Below are 23682 nucleotides of genomic sequence, written 5' to 3'. Positions count from 1 at the left end.
TTTAAATTGCTAAATCCTTTCTAATCATGTTTTAATATGAAGCAAAGCTGTGTGATTTAAAAGCAAACCTCAAGACACTGCCAATCACTCCTGGGCATGGAGCAAAACCTGCCCAGGGAATACTGATGAGACCAAGTTTCCTGCAGGGATGGAGACTCTGGGAGCAGTTTACTGGGACCCCAGCTTCCTCTAGGAGAGGCCACAGGGCATTTCTGTGCTTTTGGGATGTCCTGAGCATCACAGACACCACATTTCCTTGAGCACAGAGCAAAGCTGGCACACAAGGCTTGTGCTCATTGACCTATTATGTAGATGCTAGACTGGATTTTGGAGCAAGCTCTGGAATGGAGAAACAGGTCCAGGAACAGTGTCTCCTTACCCTTTGTTTTTATCATAGACTTTCTACAGATTCTTGTGGGACAGAACATCTCAATGCAGGAAGGATTTGCTCCTGGAGAAGGCCCATTTTGGGCCATGTGCTGGTGTACCACTGCACCCAGCTGAAGGCAGTGAGGTTTGAGTTGCAGTTGGCTGGGATGAACAGGGTTATGGAGGAATGACAGCCTGGGCTTATCACATGTGACAGTGGAATGAAAACAATGGTGACATGTTCAGTTACATCCAAGTACCTAGTGAATCTCAAGATAAACTGAAACCCCAGCCTTTTTGTAGCTGTATTATTAAACATAGAAAACGTATCCATGATATAGCAAGGTTTAAGCACTGTAGGATGACAGAAAAGCAAGCTTACGCTCCTCCTGCTGAATTTCCTTGGAGAGACACTCAGAAACACCATGGTTATGCCCGAATGCTCAGCAGTAACCATCGCCCTCTAGAAGCTCTCCACTCCCATTTGGCATGGAGCATTATTAATCAGGGAGTAGAGCTGTCAAGGCCAGGCCCAGGAGTGGCAGCTGTCCCGTGGTCCCCATCCACACTGTCCCACGGTGACAGCCCTGCTGGTGACAGAGCACCGTGGCACAGGGCCATGCTCCCGCAAAGCAAACAAAGGTGGATCTGAGCAAACTGCCTCCCCAAAAGGCTGCTTTGCAGTGCCCTTTGAGCAGCGGCTTCCCCATCGAATGTTTATGCTTGCAGATCCCTATATACACAGGGCACCTGCTACAGCCTCCATTGGCCTCAAGGTAAATGATTAACATGGCCAATTCCACCTCACCTTAGTCCTGCTCACACAGCAGGGTGAGTTCTCCAGTACTATTTTCCTACCTTGCTAAGGCCAGAGCAGGAAAAAGAAGGAGCATCAGCACTGCTCCACTGCCAGGTGTTAATAACAGGCTCCTACAGCTAAATGCACATCGTTTCCATTCATTCCATGAGCCAGAGCTATTCTTTTTTTATTACAAGCGAAGAGTGAACAGATGGGAAGGATGCTGCCAACACCTGAAGCGACAGCAACATTGGAGCCCTGCACTGCATGCATCCATGCCCACTTCTCCTCCTATCCAGCCTCCGGAGTGGTCCCAGTCCCACACCTTGCCCCGGAACAGGGCAAACGCAAGCACAGGTGAAACAGGAACCACAACTGGAAGTTCCCATCACTGTTTGCTTTAAACCACTTGCTTCATAGGAAGGAGTAAATAAGAAGAGGCGATCTTTTTTCTATCTACCCTTTTCCCTATTTGTGCATCCCTAGCTGAGTGCTCCTTTCACACCACGAAGCAGCTAGCTGTGCACCCGAGGCAAGACAGACAGACCTGAATTATAACAATTCCCCACTTTCCTCCTCTTTTATCCTGTCAGCAGTATAACAGCACCTGGTAACAAGGTTAGAGGTGTATAAAGGAGAAGATTCAGCACTGCTGCCCCGTGCCAGAGGAGGGGTTGGCCCTGGAGGCAGTTCAGACCCTGACGTTATCGAACACCACAGTAGTCAAGGTCTGCTCTTGGCCACGTCTAATGCTGCCGTGGAAGCACTGGTTGTAAAAATCTTTCTTTAAATTCCAATACTAATGCATCTCTCAATGACACTAAAGAAAGCTTGCAAGAACAGTAAAAGGCCAGTAAATGCTTACAGCCCCAGCAGCCTTAGAGCACTGTGGATAAAGCTTTTTTTTTTTTTTTTTTTTTTTTTTTTTTTGCCAATTTTGACCATAAGGGCAGTTCACCACCGCTACTATCCTTTCTGCCCAACACATACCATACCCACAGCATGTTATCCTTGGTCATACTGCTGGGCAGAAGTTTTACTGACATTTGGAAGATCAAGCCTGTGGAGAAAACAGCAGGCTATGGGGAGGTGCTGCCTTCAACAAGGGCCTTTCTGGTATGTGCTTCTTCTCACCAAGCCTCCCCTTGAGGAGGAGCTCCTTTGGAAGCCCTTTGAAAAAGGTGTTACTGCTCCACATTAAGTGGTTTTGGGCTATTCATTGTAAATTCATGCTGAACAGGAGAGGTTCTTGGGGACATCACCTCCTGGCCATGAAGCCTTCTCCACAAAGGACCACCTGAAGTGATAAAAGGAGCGGTACTGTTTGTCTTCTGCTCCTACACATACAATGGTGAGAATGAATATTCAGCTCAGGTTTAACTGCTGCAGAGGTAAGGGGCTTGGACACTTAATTACTGCGGCACAGGCTGTTTTCCTGCCTGGTATACAACCAACATAGCCATAAAAGCAAAGGAGAGGAGCAAGGAACAAGGCCTGGGAAGTACTAGTGAATTCACCCCTACTTCCCAATGTACTTCCAGAGTACTCCAAACCCACCAACAAGACACCTAAACCCCCCTCAGCCCCATAGCAGTACCATACCTGGCTCACAGTCTTGTTTTCACTTAATTTTTGGAAAAAAAAAAATGCAGATCCACACCATTACCCCCAAGGCAGACTCCATACTAGCACCAAGAAGGGGAAGGTTGTGCTCCCATCCTCTTATAACCACGATGGGCTCAGGCCTTAGCTGTCATCAGCCTAACCACTGATTTGGGAGCACACCTGGGGACATGTGTGTCCCCAAGCCATGCGAAGGAACAGCAAGGAGAGTTAAAGTGCCTGCAGCTGAGCTGCATTTACCATTCAGGCTGAGCTGCTGAGCTGCCACACAAGTAGTGCTGAAGATTTCTGTGTACAACGCAGAAAAAAAGAACAGTTCTTGGTGCTCCCACTCAGAAGTGACACCCCATTAGAGAGTCTGCGGCTGCTGGGCTCCCAGCAGAAATTAAGCCTCAGCTTTCCATTTTCCATGCGGAAATAAAAAAGAAACAAACTTTTTTTTTTTCTTTTTTTTTCTCTTGAAAGCAACTGCTTGAGTGAGCAGTGATTTTATTGTGCTATTAATATGATCATAAACAAGAATAACATGTGTTTATAGGCTCAAGTGCTTCATTACTCACTCGCTGACTTGGTAAAAATCACTGTGGCATCAGTATAAAGTGCAAAATGGAACAGATCATTGTAGTCGTGTTGTAAAATCATCTGGGCAGGTAACCTTTGAACAAAGGCAATTGATAGCTCGGAGGCAGCTGTACAACAACAGTAAAGATAATAATTGCCCACAAGCCGCCAGACCTGCAGGAGAGCAAACACGGTCATGCCTGGGAAGGGGAGAGCAACGAGGGGAGTGAGAAAGGTTTGGGAAGGAGAAATAAAAGTCAATCTGCGAAGCACATCTGCAAATCCGCCTTGTGTGGAGCTGTACAGGCAGGGACAAGCGGGGCCTCATCTCCTCCATCACTGCCATCCCAACCACTCAAACTCCTACAAATATACAGGCTGAGCAGGGCTGTGGAGCGGGACTGAGGACACAGCAGGAGCTGGGGAAACCCAAAATTTCCTTTTTTTTTTTTTTTTTCCAGACCTATTGGTTCAAATGCTCATTTTTAGTGCTTAATAGGGGGGTGCAAAGATACGTGAGCCCCCTAGGAAGGTCTTCAAAATGGCAGGTTGGGAAGGTGGTGGGTAGAGGGTGCAGGGGTGCTCCTGGACGTGGCTGCTGGGACCTGCACAGGGTGAGCTTCTTGGGGTGCAGAGCTGGAACAGAAAAGGTGCTCCCTTGTCCTGCAGGGCTGCACGGATGGTGCTGGATTTCTGTTAGGGAAGACCAGGAGGCAGGGTCTGCAGGGACGGCTCCTGGCTCGGGGATGGGAGCAAAAGGTTGGAAGACACCCCAGAGAAATACAAAGCCAGCCTCGTGGACGATGCCGTCCAGTGAGTGCAGGCAGCGAGCAGGAAGGAAAAATTACACACATCCCGATTGTTTCACTTCTTGTCGCTCTGCCTCGTTTTGTCAGCCACCAGGCCCCGGCGTATCCCGACGGCCAGCCAACAGTTACCAACAGGCAATAAATAAAACTGCTGGAGCCACTGGTGTCAACATCTTGGCATTGTTTGGGTCTTCTTGTTTGCCTTTAAAATAACTCTCCCCTTCGGGGTCATGCAGACGAGAAAGCGAGGACCCCTTGCCATCGTCCGCAGAAATCATCTTGTCGTGGCTTTGTGCTGCCTTTTTGTGACGGCAAATATGGGATTTGGGAAGGTGCCCGGGAATGCTGATCATGATGCACTGTGGGCTCTCGCTCCCTCCATCCCATGCCCTGGCACATCAAGCTGGACACCCACTGTTCCCTGATGCTCGGGGCACAGCACCCATTTCCCTGACTCCCAGGGGCACTCTTAGGGTCGGATTTGGGGTCAGTGTCACCCTGCTCACCCCGCAGAGACTCAGCTCTGCAGTGCAAAGCCCAAGAACTGTGCTTGGGATGAACAAAGCAAGTTCCTGCCACAGAAGTGGGGAGGTGATGGTGAGCCCCTGTCCTCGGTGAGGGCAAAATGCTGCTGGGAGCTGGGGGAAGCTGGGGAGCTGGGAGAAGGCTGCTGGCTTGCTCACTTCAGGGCTACACGTGGCTGTGCTGTGGGCATTGGCAGCTCAAGGAGTGGAAAAACAAACGGTGGGGACACGGAGCAGCACTGAGAACCCACTGTGCAAACACAGAGTGCCACCGCCGAGCCTGCCACTGCGGGCAGTGGGTCTGGGTGCTCCTCCGTGACATCCCCGGACTTGGTGTGTTGCAAGCCACTAATGAGGCTCTGGAGACACAAGAAGACCCCTCAAAGGTAGCTTTCATCCATGGGCTTTGCTGAAAGGATGGGTTGAACCCCTTGTGCCCACTAAGAGTCACAGCGTGGCTGCAGAAGTCACCACCAAGCTCCAGCAGTTTCAGAGGGGACCGATTCTGCCCGGTGCCTGAAGCATCTGCTCTCCCCCAGAGAGGGCTGTGTTGTGGCAAGCACCATCCTCCATCTCGGATGAGTTGTGACCTGATGCCAGATTTCACTCTCCCCGATCGTCTTTAGCTGTTTATAATAAAAATGAAGCGATCCATCTCTTCTGACAAGAGGAAGAGTTGCTCCAGGAAGCCCTGGACAGGTCAACTTCTATATTAAGGAACTATTACTTGACGGCTTCCTGGCCATAAATAGCTGTCCAGCCAGGCTGGGGTTTTTATTTAGAAATAACAAATAAAGCAGGCTTCAGACGTAACTCCATGACCTCACTCCCCCTTCATTTCCCACCCATCTCCCCTGCTTGCTGCCGTCCTCTCCTCACCCCGGGCTGCTCAGGGCCCCCAGCAGAGCATTTCTCCCATCACTAAACTCCCCAGGGCAGCTGCGAGCCCCCTGTCCTCCCACCACCCCACTTAAAGCCTAACCCCAAAACCCTCACCGAGTCCTCGGCAGCACTGATATGATCCCAGCAATAAATGCTCAGAAAGAGGGGGCTCAGGGAAGATGAGATGACCCCTGTGTGCCCGGCACCACTGCAGGCACAAACTGGTGCCAGCCTTTGGAAGCGTGGAAGTTGGTTTTACATCACTGGTTGTTGTCTGCTGCAGCTCAGCTCCAAGAAATTAATTCCTGCTAGGCTTTCCTTAAAAAAGTGGAAAAGAAATCTCTGACCTGCACAGCTGAAATGGAAATCTTTCATTTAAAACATGCCTGAAAACAGTTACAAACAGAAAGTACATCCAACACAGCGTTTATTTTTCAGTTCTTCGAGCCTTTCTCGTAATTTTTGGAAGGCCGATTCCTATTTTGTAATGTTTGGAGTTGGCAATATTGAAACCAATCAGGAAATACAAAAGAAAAACAACATTTCAGCATTCTTTTATTACTGGGAGGTTTTGACCATTTTTGTCATGTGGTTTGCCTAAAATAATAATAAAAAAAATCCTTCTTTGGAACCGGGACGGGAAGAGCGGCGTGTTTATTTCATGTATGACTCATCAGCTCGGTGTTGATACACTAAATGCTTCAGAAGCTAACACTCTATAGAGATGATCATTTTTAATATAAAACAGTAAATGTTCAAAACAACCATTGCTTTTTTTTTTTTTTTCTTTTTTCTTTTTTTTTTTTTTTCTTCTCCCCATTGTGGCCAATAAAACAGAAGGGAGGCCACGCAGTTTACATTTTAATAAAATTAAGTTATTTGGTGCCACGTTATTACAGTCTTTATTGGAAAGTGGAATAAATTGCACACAGAGGAGTCATAGGAGGGAGAAATCACTGCGAATAAACATAGATTCTGGGATGCATTTATTTGCTGGTTGCATCTCAAAGGAGGAAGGCTTTCCCGGGGAACACGGAGGCGGCCTCGAGGAGGCTGCTCAGGGTCACTTTGGCCAAGGAAGAGCTCTCTGGGTGCCTCATCCAGCTGTCCTTTTCCACCCATGTCCTCTGAGAGAAACCTGTCCCGTGGTGGCTGGGGCAGCCGGTGTCCTCCCAGTGGGGCGAGCCACACGCACGGTGCCTGGGCTGGTGGCCCCAAGGGGGTTTAGGCAAGCGCCAGGGCGCACCAGGAGTCCTGCCGCAGCGGCACACTCAGCCCCGGCTGCGGGGCCATGCTGCTGGGGGAGAAGGGGTAGTCCTCGGGCTCGAATTTGAACTCGCCGTGGCCGCCGGCCAACGCTTCGTCCGACTGGCTCTGCGCCTGCCCCGGGAGGGAAGGAAGAAGCCATTAGAAAGCTTGTTATGAGCTAAGGGTAGTTCTCCTGCTTATCCTAACACAGTGGTAGGATGGTGACAGGTCATGGACACAGTGCGTTATTCCTGAGGCTCATCCCATGTGTCGGAGGCTAGCCAGGAGCAGTGCTCTGTCCCCAGCCCAGCGAGAAGCAGGCCAGGAGAAGGCATCCCAGGGCCAGCCCGTTATTTATTGACTGAATGTGTCCAGCTCAGACATCTCTAAGTGCATGTCTATTTTTTAAGAGCACAGCACAAATCAGATTTACCCGTTTCAGCCAAAAAATCTCTCCCGTGGCACAGTGCCTGGTGCTCAGGCTCTGGGGCTGAGCTCCCCCTGCACACATGTCCAGCTTGAGGGGGCTTAAACCCCACACAGGGATAACACGGGACACAAAATGTCCACCTGCGGGATGACTTAGAGCCATTTTTTCCCAAACAAAGTTGAAATACCACCCTGCACAGCAAATCTTCGTGGCAGAAGTGTGAGCTTGCCCTCAGCCTCTAAGCACTCAGGGCTATAAAGCACAGATAATATATGGCCAGGCAGTCTTTTTTTTAGGAACTACAGAGGTTTCCACCCAGGGCTGATCCCACTGACTCCTAGGGTTGCAGATCACTGGGCAGCCCCTCAGTGCAATTAGGAAGTCATTCAGCCTCGTCAAGGTCCTCAGCAATTACGGAGGCAGGTGGAGCACCCACCCCAGTGGGTGACAGCCCTGTCCCCTTACCTGGGACACTGCCACGATGGCTTGTCCGGGATACTGCGAGGTCGTGCTGGGCTCGGACTTTAAAGTGACCGTGCTGTCTGAGTTCGTAATGGAAGAAGGGGAGTTCGTGGCCGAAGTTGTAGATCCTGCAGGACAACGAGCACAGGACAATGAAGAAAATACAACAGGCACAAATCTTCCCCTAAGGTGATCTATTTTGTAATATCTAGCACCATATCACATGGCACAGCTCTGCTGCTCTCCTTCTCCACCTCATCTCCACCAGGGTAAGGCTTTGTATTTGGCTGCCATGATACTGATGGAGGAGGAGATCCCATTCCCAGCCTGGCCGTGCGGGTCCTTGCACAGGCCAGAGGAGCAGATGCTGAACATGCCACAAGCCCCCTCCCTAACTTCTAACTACACCACTCCCAGGCCCTATTTTTTCTCGTTGCCCACTGAAGCTCAGACCTGCTGGAACCCAGGTACTGCAGGGCTGGAACCGGGTGCCCACAGCACACGGGATCCCTGTGGGGACGTGACACCAATGAGGTTTCTCACCCCACATCCTTCTCTCACTTGAGGGCTGTGCTTAAACAAAGGCCCTATAGCTACAGCAGTCATCAGGGAAAAAAAAAATCCCAATATGATTTTCTCTTAGTCACAGTTTCTTGCAGAATGAACACTGGTGAGATGAACTGTGCCCCAAACCCCCAGGACAGATGGTAGCAGCACTATACCTGTCGAGGTTTTGCCTTTGGTAATGTTTTTAGGCTTCCTTTTCCTTGTCTGGATGCTTTCCTTTTTCATGGCCAGAGGTCGTGGTACCTTGACATTCATAAGGTTTGGAATCATTAATATTGTATTTTACTCATCTCCTTCCCACACACGTGTTGCCTTCCTATTTTCATGCTGTACTTCATGCAATGCACCTAAAGTCCTTGTCCTTCACTGAGTGCTATTTTTCTCTGCGACAGGCCTTGGCTGGAAGATGTATAAGGCTAACAGCTAAGGCTTTCCCACAAATTTTGTTTTTTCCTTTATTTCCTATTTTCCTTTTCCTGATTTATTGGTGACCTTTATGACAGGGCCCTACTAAATTGCTCCGACAGCTGGGGCCTACAGGACTCGGAGGGAGCAGTCATGAGACAGAGAGACTTGAACCCTTATGGCAGAAGCTTGAAGAGGCCTGCATGGAGGGGTGAAGCCTCCTCTTGGATCATGGGCATGTTACCAACATTTCCCATCCTCCATGGCTGAATGTTATCAGCCAACCTCCTGGCAGACTCTTTAGCATCTTCCACACATTGCTTAAGTACCCAGCCTAGCAGAGAAACACCCCTTATCGCCTGTCTGCGTTTGGGGAGCTTCAGTCCCCACCTACTGGAGTCTGGCATGGTTTCTTTTTTTTTTTTTTTTTTTTAGTAATTCTTGGCAAACGAGCTGATTAACAGCCACACAATGCCAGAAATCTCTTCTACAGGTACCTCCCAAAAGTGTTCCACTTCCCCCTTAAGCTTATTTTGGGTAACTGCAGTAGAATGAGCTTGTCCAATGGGACAGCACTGGTTTTTGGCTCTTTTGGGTCTGCTCTAGAGGCTGTCCCCTCCAACCCCAGTGTCCCAGTCCTGCCAGGGGGATCCCAGCACCCCACATGTCCCTCATGCCATGCACGCGCTCCTCACCCCGTGAAGCTTCATGTACAACCCGCAGGCGTTGCAGACGGGCTCCCCTTCGGCGTTCCTTCTCCAGAGGGTGGTGTTGGTTGTGTGGCAGTTAGTGCAACATAGCCCAGCACGTCTGGATGAAGACTTAAAGGCAAACAAACAGATATGTGAGTGCACACACGGAAATGTCAAACTGGGAAGTTTCCTTTCCTACAAAAATAAAATCCCCGTTTACAATGCTTTCCTGGAAAACGTGAAACGTGAAAGATAGCCAAATTCAGAAAGAAATTACATTAAAATGTGAACATTCTAATTTGCAAGAGCTTTATTTATTGAGCTCCATAAACCTGGCAAATGTCCTCCCGATCCTTTTCACAAACTCCCAGCAAGTGTGCTGGAAGTGATCAAAACTCGGAGCACAGAGCACTTCTGTCCAGGAGACCCGCTCAGGGAAAGAGAAGGAAAATACCTGCCAGGCCTTCAACACTCCAATGGCTGCTGCAGAAAGCTGCTGTTGCTTTAACTGAACTTTATTTCTGTTCTTCTGCACTCAAAGCTACCACTAAAGTTAGCAACATCCCGATTAATCTCTGCTTTAAGACACTAGAATTAATTGGCTGAGCTGAGCAGAACCAAGCTGAACTGGCCCGTGATGGGATGAGGAGGGTTTTTCCCTGCACGTCTCCCAGATAATCTGATCCCTTACTGGCTGCAGGAACACTGTGCAAACATTAACTAATGACATACTTTGTGAGTGCAGTGATTGCTGGCTCCGAAACGTTCGCATTTCCAAAGGAAGAAGGGAAATATTCTGGCAGAAGCTGCAAGCTAATTTCTGACAACTGTACTCTAAGCCACTGGAAAATTCACAAGCCTCCTTGTCAGCTTAATAGCATTTCATTTCAATGTCTCTAAACTCTTCACATTTGAACTATTTTAATAAGAGGCTTCAAGACGCACAAAGATACCAGCGACGTAAGTAATATCGCAGACCCTGCACACTCAGGTATTTGAATACATTCTTCAGCACTGAGAAAAATCACTTTGGTTCCTCTCAAAGACAGATGATAGGTGATGCAGGCAATAACGAACTCCCTGTTTGTTTATTTTTCCATTACCGCTTGATATCATAACTAATCAATATGATGAATGAAGTGGGGTACGTTGGGATAAAAATGAAATGTTTTTACAAGGTTAGCAGTCAGAGATCAGCTTTGAGTTTCAAGAGTCACGAGTGACGTGCCCAAGCTTCAATTCACTGGTTGCAAAGAGGTCTCAGCAACTATTCACAAATAGTGGTACTGCTTGGAAAATGATTTGCTTTTCAAGAAATAACCAAAAATAATAATATGCTGAGCTGTGAGCGGACAAGCTTGGCACAGAGGAGGTTTTTACAGCAATTCTTGTCCGTAAAATGGGACACGGTGTCACAGCAAGATCCTGGACCAATTACAGAGCTTTCTCAAAGCCTTTCAGCTACCACGGCTGGGTCATTCATCCCTGCAACCAGGAGGGACCTCAGCCCCAGGGGTGCCACAGGCGCGAGGGGGAATTTGGAGGCACTCAGCCCTGCGGTATCGGTGCCCAGCAGGGGCTGGTGAGATCTGTCAGCACCTGCAGATGGAGGAAGGCCAATGCAAAGCACTTTGGAAAGCCCCGAAATTTCTGGGCAGCCCCAGGGAGGAAGGGACGTGCTGTCCTGATGTCACACAGCATTGTGCTGTCCACTGGGACATCAGTGCCTACCTCCATCTGCATCTTCTGTACAGTGCTTTGTGGGCTGCCTCCTCCCTGCAGAGACCGGCACAGCAGAGGCCATCCTCCTTGGGCAGACATCACGATTTAAAACCCAAAAACCCAGTGAGAACCTGACCCTACACCACAACTTGCCAGTCTGGCAAGAAAGAGACAGTCAAGGCTACTTTTGCTCACTGAAGGACGAAGGTACAATATGTTATTGCTGGTTTCCCAGCAGTTCCCTTAAAAGAAAGCGCATTGCTGCCTGCCTCCACCCCTCTGCCTTTGTACCACTCTGACCTTGTCTAGGAAGTTGTTGACTTCAACATTGTGCTCCAGTGTTTATTTATACAAATGCACCGTACACTCAAACAAAAACTCCTCACGGACCGGGCTTGACAGCCAAGTGCTGCCGATAAGCTCGAGGAATCAGGAGCCGGTGCCTATCGCATCAACCCCATGTGGGCGCTGCTTGGGCAGCCTGAAAACTTTGGGGCCAGCAGGGCAGGTCCCTCCGAGGGGGAGTCCCAAAGCCATAAGGGATTGTGCTTTGTCTGCTCTTCAGGAGTAGAGAACAAACCATGGGGTTTCACAGGGGAAAAGAAGCCTCTGAACCTCCAGAGGGTTTAATTGAAGATTGTCTGTCCCCCTCGCCAGTAGGACAGAGGGGAGATGATGTCGGTAGGAAAGTGGCTGCAGCAAAATGTGCTGAGATTCCCCTGCTCAGCTCCTGGAAGCAGGCAGCTCCAAGGCTCAGAGCCACAAGTAGCAGCAGTGTCTGAGATACGGCCTTGCTGTTGTGGCTCTGGACACCTCGGAGGAGAAGTGAACCACAGGAAATGATGGCCAGAAGAAAGCCAAAGCACAAACCATGAACACTGCACGGCTCTGGGATCCCAGCAGATTGCACCAGGGCTGTGATCAGTCCCATGTCCACCTTCCCCAAAAGCATCACCAAATCCATGTATTGCAAACTATAAAAAAGGACAGCCTGAAAAAACAAACAAACAAACAAAACCAAATACCACAAAACAAAACAAAGACACAAACACTGAAAATTTAACTTCCAGAATAATTCTCTACCTCAGGATGATGGGAGCTGCTGAGCACAGTACAGCTGCTGCATCTGCCCCCCCTGCTGCACCACGAGCTGCAGCTCTGCTCCTAACATTGGGGGAATTTCATGCACAAGAGTGGAGCCATCCAGCTCCAGGGGCTGCTCTGGGATGGTAAAAGTGATCCAGCTTTTAGGACTGGATCTAAGGTATCTTGTGAAACGTGCTGAGGAACTTTAGCTAGAAAAGAAGCTAAAATAAAGCGCTGCTCTCATCCTCCTCTAAGGTAAATCCTTTCTGCTGAAAGCCACAGTGCTTTGCGTCCAGCGGCAGGCTGTAGCAAAACAGCTGTCCCTGCTGCCTAGAGGATGCTGCCCTTATCACAAACAAACAAAAAAAAAAAAAAAAAAAGAAAAAATGAACTGGAAACAGCACTGCTGCTGCTGGCCCTCTCCCATGCACAAGCAGGCTGAGTGCTACCAAGCCACAGGACGTCATCCCCGCGGGGTCGCGTGTGCCACGTTGCATTTGCCAGGGCTTTCAGCAGGACTTGCTTTGTGAACACAGAAGTCAGAACAACTGCGGCGCAGCGCCTGCCTACAGAACAAAGGTCATAACGTAAAGGCCGAAAGGCACCATTTTTCCTCTCTGTGCCTCTATTTCACGGCATTGTGAAACAGCCTGGCTCATTGTTCCTGCACCGTGAGCTCCCGCCCTGCCCGTGCGGGTGGGGTTACGCGGGGATGGTGCTCCAAACCATTCCCGGCAGTGGAAATGATTTGGGGTTGGGGAAACATCCCAAGGACAGGTAGATGCTGGGGCGGTGGGTTTGTAGAAAACGCCTGGCACCCTCTTATCCATCAGCAGTGGGCCCTCCTTCCTCTGATGGAGCACAACTTGTTGCAAAACGGCATTTCAAAACCTTGGAAAAATCCGAGATTTTGAAATGTTTCATTTCAAAGTCAGGACGGAAAGTCAAAAATGCAGCCCCTTCTCTTTTCTATAAAACAAAATCCCATCAGGTATTTCAACCTCACTGAAATGTTTCCCCTGGATAAGGATATCAGCCATTTCATGTGGGCCTTATCATTGTATTGATAGCCAAAATAATAACATAGTTGGAAATGCTTTGATAGTTGCTTCACGGGGACGAGCCAGCGGTCCTAATTCAGTGAACCAGCATTCTCCACCAAAAAACACAGCGGAAATGTTTACTAAAAAAATGCCTCATGGCTGCTACTTATGGGGCTGTGCCAGCAGTGACAGAGGAGCAGGCAGGGGACTCGGGGACCCCAAATACTGTCGTGTGCCATGGGACAGGTACCCAGCCCTGCGGGGAGGTGCCGGCACTGCTCCGGCCGCAGCCTCGCCACCGTCGCAGCAGGCATGCAAAGGGGTCGGCTCCCTTCCCATGCACTGAAATAAAATACCAGGTAACAGCAAGCCCTGTCCCAGAGCCTTGGGGAAAAGCTGCTCTAAAGAGCCCAGGAAATTCAGGCAGAGCCGCATTTTGATGCCAGTCTCCGAAATGCAGAGTTTGATTTAAGCTTTTGCACCAGTCTTTCAATACACAGCTCATATTTGCGCCAACGAAATCATCAGCATAACTCTGAGATCTGCAGCTCAGGAGAGATTTGGGGGTGCAGATTTAACATAATTACATTAAAAGAGACCTGGAATGTTTTGGTGAGACGCACAAATCCTGTAGGATAATGCAAAATATTTCTCAGAAACACATCGGTTTTGGTGACATTGCTACGGCATGGAACAAAACAGTGTGATTTTCTGTAGAGCCACTGATCATTTCATTTTACAAATAGAGCCAAATTTCCAGGATCACAATCAGAACAAATAATTTATTCAATCCCATATTTGTTTCTTATGATTTTTTTTAACACTGAAACATGCCACTGTCGGGTTACTGCTAACAATTTGTTTTGCAACACACGAAATAACTGCAGGAATACACCCAGAGTGAAAGCAAAAGGAACTCCCAGCTGTTCCCCAGCACGGCTCAGACAAACATCCTGTTTGTAATGACTGCTTCTGATGACAGGCTCTGAAACCAAAACTGTTACCACCAAATTTAAACATCCCAAAGCGGTCGTACAAAAAAAAAGGAGGCGCCTGTCCTCTCTCACGATGGGATCCCAATTAGAGGAAGCCCAATACCACGACGTGGGGGGAATTACTGCTTTAACCTGCGGAGAAACTGGGAACTACCAAACCCCAAATCCTCCCTTAGGAGCACAGGGCTCCAGGCATGGTATCTGTGCCCCATCCCACTCCCCTCGCAGCCCTGCCTCCTCCTCAGCTACCCTGCCTAGACCCTGCGTGGCTGCATGGACATAACAATTATTGGCATAGAAAGAAAGCAAAGTGCCCATGGTTGGAACAGGGGTGGGAGAAGTTCACAGAGCACCCCACATCCCCAGATAACAGGCAGGGATGTCCGGCCCTGCTTGGATGCAGCACAGCCTGGGACCCCTCCAGTCCCTGCTCCCCATCTCTGTGCTGGCCACCGGCCGTACCAGAGCAGCATTTCCCGCAGCTTCACTCATCTCCACGCTCTGACCCGTAACAAAGGCCTCTGGCTGGCACTGACAGCATTTAACCCATGGGAGGACCAAGGCTCAAACAGGCCCTAACACAGAGAACCCGACAGCATGGGCACCAGCCCCCCGGATCCTGCCCTCCATCCACCCCCGGGTACAGCAGGGGATGTGTCCCTCTTACCAGCCTCTTCTGCGGCTTGAGCGGCCGGTTGATGCCGTTCATTTTGTGGTAGAGCCCGCAGGCGTTGCACAGGTAGTGCCCGGTGCCATCCTTCCTCCAGAGCGGCGTGGACATGGCCCCACAGTTCACGCACTCCCGGCCGTCCCCGGGGAACTCCTCCAGATACTCTGGAAGAGAGACCCAAGGCACACGGGTCAGGAGCTGTGCCCACCACACCGTGCCACCCGCAGCGTGGAGAGCTTACAGGAAGGTGTCCCCGATCCTCTGTGCCCCACTGCTCCTCTGCAAGGGACAATCCCTGCCTGCCGGGAACTTGCCTTCACCTTGCAGAACATGGAAGAAATCCTTTATTCCCCTGCACACCCTCAGCTCTCAATATTTGCTCAAAGGCAGCACATTCCCTGATCCCCACCCCAAAACTCCTGAGCAGAACTGAGCTGTCCGGGGGATGGAAAGGGGCAGGGAGCCCATCCGCGGCATTATCCCAGAGCAGGGCACAGCCTGAGAGGTAAAACTATTTTTAATGAACACTACGGGGATGATAAAGCGGGAAGGGAGGACAAAAAGGGGGGCTTTTTCCTATCTCTAGCGAGGCGCGGTGCTCCCCGGCCGGTGGCGGGGCGCCCAGGGCTCCATCCGCGCTGCAACCCCGCCTCCATACCAGGCTCCGCGCAGCGCCCAGGAGCACCGGGCAGCCTCCCCCGACCCCAAACCCGCTGTAGCCAGGCTCCTCCGGACTTTTCTTCCCCTCTCCGAGGAAATCTCGGAGCCGCCCGGCCCCAGCACGGTGCCCGGGGGCTCCCGGCCCGAGCGCCGCTGCGCTGCGAACGGGCAGCCCGGGGCGCAACCGAGAGCCTCGGGTCGGGCCCTTTCCTCCTGCCGCTTTTCTTTCTCTCTTTGAAATAACTTCCTTCGTCCCGAAAGTTATTTTCTTTCAAAAAAAAAAAAAAAAGCAAATACGCTCTTTTTTTTTTTTTTTTTTTTTTTTTTCTTTTTCATCTGCGATCGTATTAAAAATGATCCACCGGGAGAAAAAAAAAAAGGCAAAACAAAAACATGAAAAATAAATTGAAAAAATATATATGTATAAGAAGTAAAAAAAGAAAAAGGTCGCAATAATTCATTAAATGAAGAAGAAAATAGTCTACGCCACTTAAGAGCGGTTTACACTATTCAAGAGCAAAAATAAACGGCAGAGAGGACGGCGGTCTCTATTCCAGGTCCCAAACTAGTAAATTCAAAGCGTAGAAGATTTTTCCGCGCCACCACCTCCCTCGGCAGGACCGGGGCGATCCGTCCCGGCACAACACAACGGATTTTCCGAGACAAAGAGAAAATCTGGGAAACCAACCGCTCCCGAGCATCCCCGGCGTGGGAGGAAAAGCCGAGCCGGGGAGGCAGCCCGGCGGGGAGGGGGCTGTCTCCCCGCTTTACTTTGTTCTTGGGGTAAAGATAAGATAATTCGGTTCACCGCAGTAAAGATGATAACGCGGCTGAGATCTTGAAGTGGCTTTTAAAGGGCTTTGCGAAGCACCGCCGGAGGAGGCTGGGGAAATATCCCCGGGGCTGTAAACCGCGCACACGGAGGGTCCTTTTACATCAAGACCCGAAAACTTTGTTTGCTCGGCTCTGGGTTTAAAAGAGCTCTCCGGTATGGACGCAAACGAATTGTGGTGGGGTTTATTGTTCAACGCCTGGCTGCCTTTCCCTGCCTCCCCAAAGGCCGCGGAGCGGTGCAGCTGCGGACCTGTTTGGGCGAAGGCGAATTAGGAGACCGAGAGTCTGTTCGAATATAAACTCATTTACCACAATAAATTACTTAAAAGGGAGGGAGCTATAAATCTGCCCCGCTAATTTAAACACAAGGGTAAGTATTGAAGCCCAGGCACAAAGTCGATATTGTGGGAAGGAGATATCGCGGGGGGGGCTGGGGGGGTGGTAAGGGGGTGTCGAGCGGCCTCTGCTCCTCCGTCCTCGGGGGGAATTGCTCTCCTTTGAAACGTGCTCTTTGCCCTCCTTGTAACACAAGCACACACACACACACAAACAAAACACCTCCGTCTGGGGGCAGCCAGCCGCGCACCCCATGCCCGGAGCAGCTTTCCATCCAGCTAAAACCTCTCCCTCTTTTTCCCGTCGGGGCAGCTCACCCCGGAGCTGGGGGATGCTCCAAGGACCGGGGTTGGGGGCGCACGGAGCCCTTCCTCACCGGGAAGGGGACGCCCGGAGGCGACGGTGAAGGGCGACGACGACCTACCGAAGGTGGACCTGCGGCCGGGCAAAGCCGCCTGCCTCGTCTGCAGGCTGTGCAGCACGCTGCTCTCAAAGTGTCCGGCCGTCCAGGAAGGAGGAATGTCGGGGGTCACGTAGGCGGGGTAGGGGCTGGAGTAGGACCCGTTGACGGAGCGCACCAAGGCGTTGCCGTACTGCTCCCGGCCCCCGCCGGCCAGCAGCAGGGGCCCCTGGTAGGCGCCGTCGCGGCCCGGGGGGCTGCTGCCCGGGGGGCTGTGGGGGTAGGAAAAACCCGACGGCGGGTGGGGGCTGCCGGCGTTGAAGGAAGGGGCTTCGCCGCTGCTCTGCGCCCAGCCCGGGGGGTTGCCGAGGTGGCTCTGGTGCGGCTCGCAGCCTTGCAGGTAGGGCAGCGTCTGCAGCACGGAGGGCACCCGGGTGGTGGGCACGTAGACGGGCGAGCCGGCCGACGAGTGCAGGAAATTGCTGGAGTCGTGGGAATAAGCCGGCTGGCCATGGCTGGGGGCGAGGGCCAGCCCCTGATACATGGTCCGTCCTCGGCGGCGGCGGCTGCTGCTCAGGGCCCGGCCGGCTGCGCCCCGACGGTGCCGAGGGGCTCACTCACAAGCACCTGGAGGGAGAGCCCAGAGCCGCGGCTCAGCGAGGCCAAAGCCCCGGTCCCATACCCATCCACATCCCCGATCCCATCCCCGACCCCATCCCCGACCCCATCCCTGCCTCTGACCCCATTCCCGGCCTGGCGGCCGTGGGGCTGGGACTCCTGGAGCCTCCAGCCCCGCAGTGAAAGCACCACTCTCCTGCCTCAAGCTGGGGAGAGGGAGATGTGTTTTTTTTACTATTATTTATTTTATTTTATTTTTCCCCCTTAAATTTCCTTCTGCTCCCCTCCATCCCGCGGGGGAACCCGCGGCTCCAGGCTCAGAGCAGCGGCCGAGCCCCGGCATGAACCGGCCTCTACTCCACGGCCCACCCGGCCCCGGCATTTCCAAGGGTCCTTAAAAAAATAAAAAATAAAAACTTTTTTTTCCCCCTTTTTCTTTTTTTTTATTTTATTTATTTATTTTTTTTTCTCCACCGAAATCTTTCCCTTCCCGTCTTTTTCCGAGCTCCGGGCCTGGAGCGAGCCCCGGGCCCTGGCGGGTGAGGAGCTGCGGGCCGTGCTGCAGCCCCGGTCCACACCCCCCCCCCCCCAGCTGCTTTTTGGTTGAAAAGCGAAAGAAAGCGACCGAAACAAGTCCTCCGCGACGCACGGAGCCGGGAGACCTCGGGTCCCAAGAAGAGCATCCCACCCCCGGAACCCCCCCCACTCCCCGGGCAGCTCCTCCGGGACAGGTACTCACATTGCAGCGGGCCGGGAGCGGAGCCGGGCATGGCCGGGTGGGCATGAAGCTGCGCTCAGACCATCCAGGGCAATCCCAGGAAAATAATAAAATAATAATAATAACAATAAAAAGAATAATAATAATAATAATAAAAAAAAACTTTCCGGGGGAGGGGAGAAAAAACACAACCGCGGCCTCTCAGCAGAAAGGGGCCGGTGCTATCCCCCCCCCTACTCGGTCTGTCGGTCGGTCCGTCCCTCCCTCTCGCTCTGTCTGTCCGTCCCGTCCGTCCGTCCCCCGTGGGTGCGTCCCCGGCTGCGCCCGGCGGGGAAGTGGCGGCCGGGGGGCGGCGGCGGCGGCTCTTTACGGCGGGGCCCGGGCCCCACGTGACGGCCGGCGGGGTAACCCCGGTCCCGGCAGGGGTTGGGCTCCTCCCGCCGGGGGGGTGGGGGGGGGACGGGGTAAGGCCAGGAGGCTCCGCTCCCGCTGGGGGGGGGACACACGGGATGAGCCCGGCAGCGCGACCCCCGCACGGTGCGTCCCGGGACCCCCCCCGGGTTGATCTCTCAGGAAGGATGGAGGGGACCGCCCGCCCCCTAACCGGTGGGGGAGGCTCCCGGCTTTGCCCCCCCCCCGCTCCAGGTGTTTTTTGGGGGCTCTTCGAGGAGGGGGTGCCGTGTGTGTCCCCCCCCCGCCTCGTCCGATCCCCGTTTCCCGGAGGAACCGGCGGCCGGCGGAGGCTGGGGAAGGCTCGGCACGCTTTCCGATATGGGGTTTCGGGTAGCAGAGGACGTGGCGAGGGGGTTTTGTGCCCCCAGCGAGCTCTCCCTCTCTCCTTGGCACCAAAACCCCATAATACCAGGGAGGGGAGGGGGTCTCTCTCTTCCCTCCCCCCCTCCCGTGCCCTGCCGAGGCTGGGGCGATGCTCGCAGCCTCCCGGCGGTGCAGAGCCGCCCTGAGCCCCACGAGCAGCTATCCGGTCCCATGAGCGGTTACCCGACCCCAGGACATTTATCCGGCCCCACACCGTCCCGTTGGGGTCCTGTCAGCCCCGGGCTGCCCCCTCGCAGCGCTGCGGCCGTGCCCCCGCCTGTCCCTGGGGGCTCGGGGCCTCCTCCTCGCTCCGGCCTTGCGACGGGGACCCGCAGAGGGCCGGGAAACGACAAAAAAAAAAAAAAAAAAGAAAGAAAAAAAGAAAGAAAAAAAAAAAAAAGAAAGAAAAGAAGAAGAAGAAAAACAAACAAACAACAACAACAAAAACACTTTTCCCTAATTTTCCCCGTCGGCGCGACCAGAGGAAGGGGAAGCAGGAGGGGAAAAAAAAAGACTTACACCCCCGCTGTCCGCATGGCCCGGCTAATTTGGCGGATTTAATTCTGCTCCGGTGCGGTGCCGGTCACCTCCCCCAGAGCAAGGAAACCACTTCAGCCTTATCTTTTTTTTTTTTTTTTTTTTTTTTTTTTTTTTGCCCTTGGGACGTGCGGTGCTCCCCGCTCGCCGGCTCTTTGCTCCTCGGAGAAACGGGGAAAAGCCGCGCTTGGTCTCCCCCGGGCTCTCGCTCTGTTCTCGGGCCTCTGCCGCCAGGATCGGGCCCTGCTCGGCCCCGGGAGCGCTCCCGACGCCCGCTTCCAGCCCCGCACCGGCGGCGGGGTCCCGGCGCCCAGCCCCGGCCCCGCTAGGGACCGGCGCTGCGGGAAGGGTGGGAAATTTCGGCTCCAAAATAAACCGGGGCAGGAATGCCAGCTATTTCCCTCGGAATAATGCAGCGCAACTGGCTGGGGATCTGTATTTATTTGCTCGCTGCGTTCAGGAGAAAGCGGCCGTTTGCAGCTCGCGGGGAGTCCCTGCGTCCGCAAACCGAAAAGAAAAGAATTTAAAAAAAAATGCACTTGAGAAAAAAAAAAAAAATAATAATAACAGCTCGGGGATGCTGCTGGTCAGCGGCAAGGGCAGAAACGTCTCTGCGGGAATCCAGCCCCAAAGCCGCGGGGGCAGTGGCTGAGCCCCCGCCGGAGTTTCCTTCGTTTCGTTTCGGTTGGGAAAAGCGGGGCGAAGCCGTCGGGCTCGCCCGTGCCGCAGCCGCGCGCCTTGCCGTTTCCAGGCGCTATTTAATTGGAATTTATTCTTAAAAAATAATGAGCATTGAAATAAACGCTCCCCGACCTCCCGTTCCAGTCGATTGTGGCATTCGAACAAACGTGGAAACGGTGAAAGACCCGAGGATTTGCCCCGGGAGCGCATTGACGCCGGAGGAGCTTCGCCAAAACCTGCCCGTAGTCGTGTTGCGCGTGCGAGTGCGTTCAGACACAACCGATTTACCCGTTTTTCGACCCGATTTCTCTCCGCAGCGGCTTTAGGTCAGCTCCCGGCGGTGCCGGGCTCTCGCCCCCCGGGCTGCGGCTGCCCGAGGCCGCGATGAGGGGCGCTGGGTTCCTCCGGAGCCCCCCCGGCAGCAGGGCTGCGGGCAGGTGCTCCCACCCCGGGGCTTTCCAGTACAACCGGAGGCAGCTTTCCGCAGCCTCCCCGCGGAGCCTGTGGCGTTTATAGACCTTGTGTGCGTGTTGCGGGACGAGCAGGGCACCGGGCCGGGCTGCTGCCACCCGTGGGGACACGTTCACGCGTGGGTGCAGCTTGGTACGGGTTTGGGGGTGAACCCGCAGCTGGACACAGAGCCGCTGGGTGCGGGGGTGACACCATGGGGTGAGACTCCCGGCGTAGGGGTCCGCCAGCCGGCTCCTTAAATACATTTCCTTGGGTGTTTGTAGAAATTTGGGCTGCTCTCGGTGCCCGAGTCCTGCTTTAGGGGGTAGCTGGGGGTGCTTTAGGTGAACCGCAGCCGTCGCCCGGCCGCCAAGGAGTCACGTCGGGGTGTGGGACGCGGGGAGCCCGGTCTGTGCGGGCACCCCCCACGGGAAGGGGCAGGGTCTCCCTGACTCTCCCTGCTCACCGAGGGCCCCCCCCGACGTGCCCAGACCGAGGTGAGACCCGGGGTGGGGGGCACTCGACGTGGCCACGGAGCCGGGTTCACGGCGAGGCTTAGGCGGAGGCAAGAAACCCAAAGAGAAGCACCGGGGCAGGTGCTTCCCGGACTCCTCGGAGAGACCAAACCTTCTTCCATCCTCACCTGGAGCAGGGACGAGAGAAAAGGCTCCCAGGGGAGCCCGGGGCCACCCGAAGGCACCCGCCGGGAGTTTGCCCCCCGAGCCCTATCCTTTGCCGTTGGGCAGGCTGGCTGGGACCTTGTCCTGCTCTTCCAGGCCAATTTTATGCAAGGGTGAGAGGCAGGACCTGGGGTAAGGAAGGGATCCGCGGCTCCCGTGCCCGGCGTCCAGGCAGAGCTTTCTGCCGGCTGGCTCCGAGCGGTGCCGGGCGCTGCGCAGCGGGGTCGGTGCGGCTCGGCACGGCACGGCACGGCTCCCGGGGGAGGCCTGACCCCTCCAGGTGAGGCTCCCCCGCCCCGGGACAGACTGCCCGGCGCCCCGGCCCCTCGGCCCTAATCCCGCTCCGGCTGATTTGTGAGCCCTGCGCAGGGGCGGACGCGTGGGAGCGCGCTGCGCGGTCCCGAGGGGGGCCAGGAGCCCCCTCCAGCAAGAACAAGACCACGAGACAAAAAGCAAAACCGCAAAACAAACAAAGAAACAAACAAACTAAAAAACAACACACACCGAAAAAAGAAAAAAGAAAAAAAAAAAAAAAGAAAAAAAAAAGAAAGTGCAGAGGGAAGGGCAGAAACGTACCCGGTCCTGCTCACCAGAGGCGAGGCGCACCCTCCTGAGAGGGGAATCCTGGCTTCACGTCCCTCTCTGTCCATCGGGAGGGTGGCAATTAATGAAATTAGCCCCCTCCCCTCTCCCCCCACCTCTCACGGGCCGCAGCATCCTCCCCCGGGGCTCGGAGGCGGCTCACAGCCCTCTGCCCTCGGGCACCTCGCTGCAAAGGGAAACCCATCGAGTATTTGGCTCCTGCGGCCCCGGCGGGAGGCTCCGGGCCGCTTTTTGATTCTGCCCCCGGTTACCAAACGAACAGCCCGGGGGGGAAGACGAGCTCCCCGGGGGCTGCTTCCCCCGGCCCGGGTGGGCTACGAAAGGGGGGGACCGACAGGAGGGGACCGGCGGGGTTTGGGTCCCTTACTCTGCATCCCCTGGTCCCCATCCGTGGTCCCGATCCCCTGCTCCACATCCCAGCCGCCCTCTGCCTCTCCCCGGCCCCTTCCTACCCAGTCTCCAAGGGGCCGGTTGTCCCCTTCTCAGACGGTTTTGGGGACATTTTGGGGCCGGGCGGATTTTTAGGGCAGCACTGCAGAGAGAGGGGCTGGAGGCGGCCAGGGCTGGGGGAGGCCAGCAAGGGGCTGCGGGCAAGGACTGGGCTGCCCCAAGCCCAAGCAGGCAGGGACAGCAGGGTTTTGTGCCTGGAGGAGTGAGGGGATGCCAGAGAGCTCCGGCTCAAAAGGGTTAAACAAACAGCGGGCTCCACCAAAAAATATTTATCTCCTGCTATATGCATGTGGCAGTGGCTCTCAGGAAGGGGTGCTGTGAGAGAGGGGGGGGGGAAGTATTGCAAATCTTTCGCCTTCTTACTCTGAGATCCTGTTTTGTTCCTTAGCCTGTAAGAATTTCACTGGCACGGAAAATCGGAGGTTCCACAGAGCTGACGTTGCCTGCTGTCCTCTAACAGAGCCATTGTACAGGGATGCTTCAGCCTCAGCCGTTCCTCCAGCTGCTGACAAGTCCACAACAGCTACAAAAATCACCCCACTTCCTTCAGTATCGACAGGGAACTATATACAGACAATTTGTGCCCCCCAAAGAAGGGTAACTCAGCACGGGCTTCCTAAAAGTGACCTTCCTTTGCATCATTTTTTACCATGAATTGTTAAAAAAATCCTAATTTTTTAAAATTCCATCTTCCTTCCAGGCTGATTTAACAGCAAGTTTTGGAGCAGGCAGGGGGTCCTCAGGCGGGTGAGGGCAGGGGCACCGGGCACAGGCAGCACCCGCTGCTGGGAATGCACCAGGAGAGCCAAAACCACCTCTGCAGATGGGCAGACAGAGCTCTGCTGGTTTATTTGATGTAAGCCACACCGAGGGCTCCAGCTTTGCTTTGGTCCTGTGGGACAAGGACACCCAGCCCAGGGGCTCAGAACTTTTTTTTTTTGGGGGGTGAGGATCCTGGGAAGTCTCCAGGAGTTTCGCTGTGAGCAGGCAGGAGCCGGGAGTGACTCAGGAT

General features: G+C 53.6%; 1 protein-coding gene across 1 annotated transcript; it reads right to left on the bottom strand.

Moving 5' to 3' along the window:
* Positions 1–5977: 5977 nt before the first annotated feature.
* On the bottom strand, positions 5978–18676 carry GATA5 (GATA binding protein 5). The gene is made up of 7 exons (XM_084537911.1): positions 18475–18676; positions 17142–17744; positions 14885–15051; positions 9375–9500; positions 8430–8517; positions 7711–7835; positions 5978–6947 (listed from the first exon to the last, which is right to left on the bottom strand). The coding sequence occupies exons 2-7, from the start codon at positions 17659–17661 to the stop codon at positions 6792–6794; spliced, it is 1182 nt and encodes a 393-aa protein (XP_084394037.1). The 5' UTR covers positions 17662–17744; positions 18475–18676; the 3' UTR covers positions 5978–6791.
* Between the last annotated feature and the right edge of the window lie 5006 nt (positions 18677–23682).

Source organism: Aythya ferina (assembly GCF_964211825.1).
Source record: "Aythya ferina genome assembly, chromosome: 16".
Classification (NCBI taxonomy): Eukaryota; Metazoa; Chordata; class Aves; order Anseriformes; family Anatidae; genus Aythya; species Aythya ferina.
The sequence above is the reverse complement of the archived record's forward strand: the minus strand, read 5'-3'. Positions and strand labels throughout refer to the sequence as shown.

Excerpts from the sequence above, each read along its gene's own strand:
- GATA5 (XM_084537911.1), bottom strand. The coding sequence starts at position 17,661 with ATGTATCAGGGGCTGGCCCTCGCCCCCAGCCATGGCCAGCCGGCTTAT. Across the intron at positions 9,501-14,884 it reads TCAAGCCGCAGAAGAGGCTG|TCTTCATCCAGACGTGCTGG; the intron begins GTAAGAGGGACA and ends TTTGCCTTTAAG. Across the intron at positions 8,518-9,374 it reads TGTACATGAAGCTTCACGGG|GTACCACGACCTCTGGCCAT; the intron begins GTGAGGAGCGCG and ends ATGAATGTCAAG.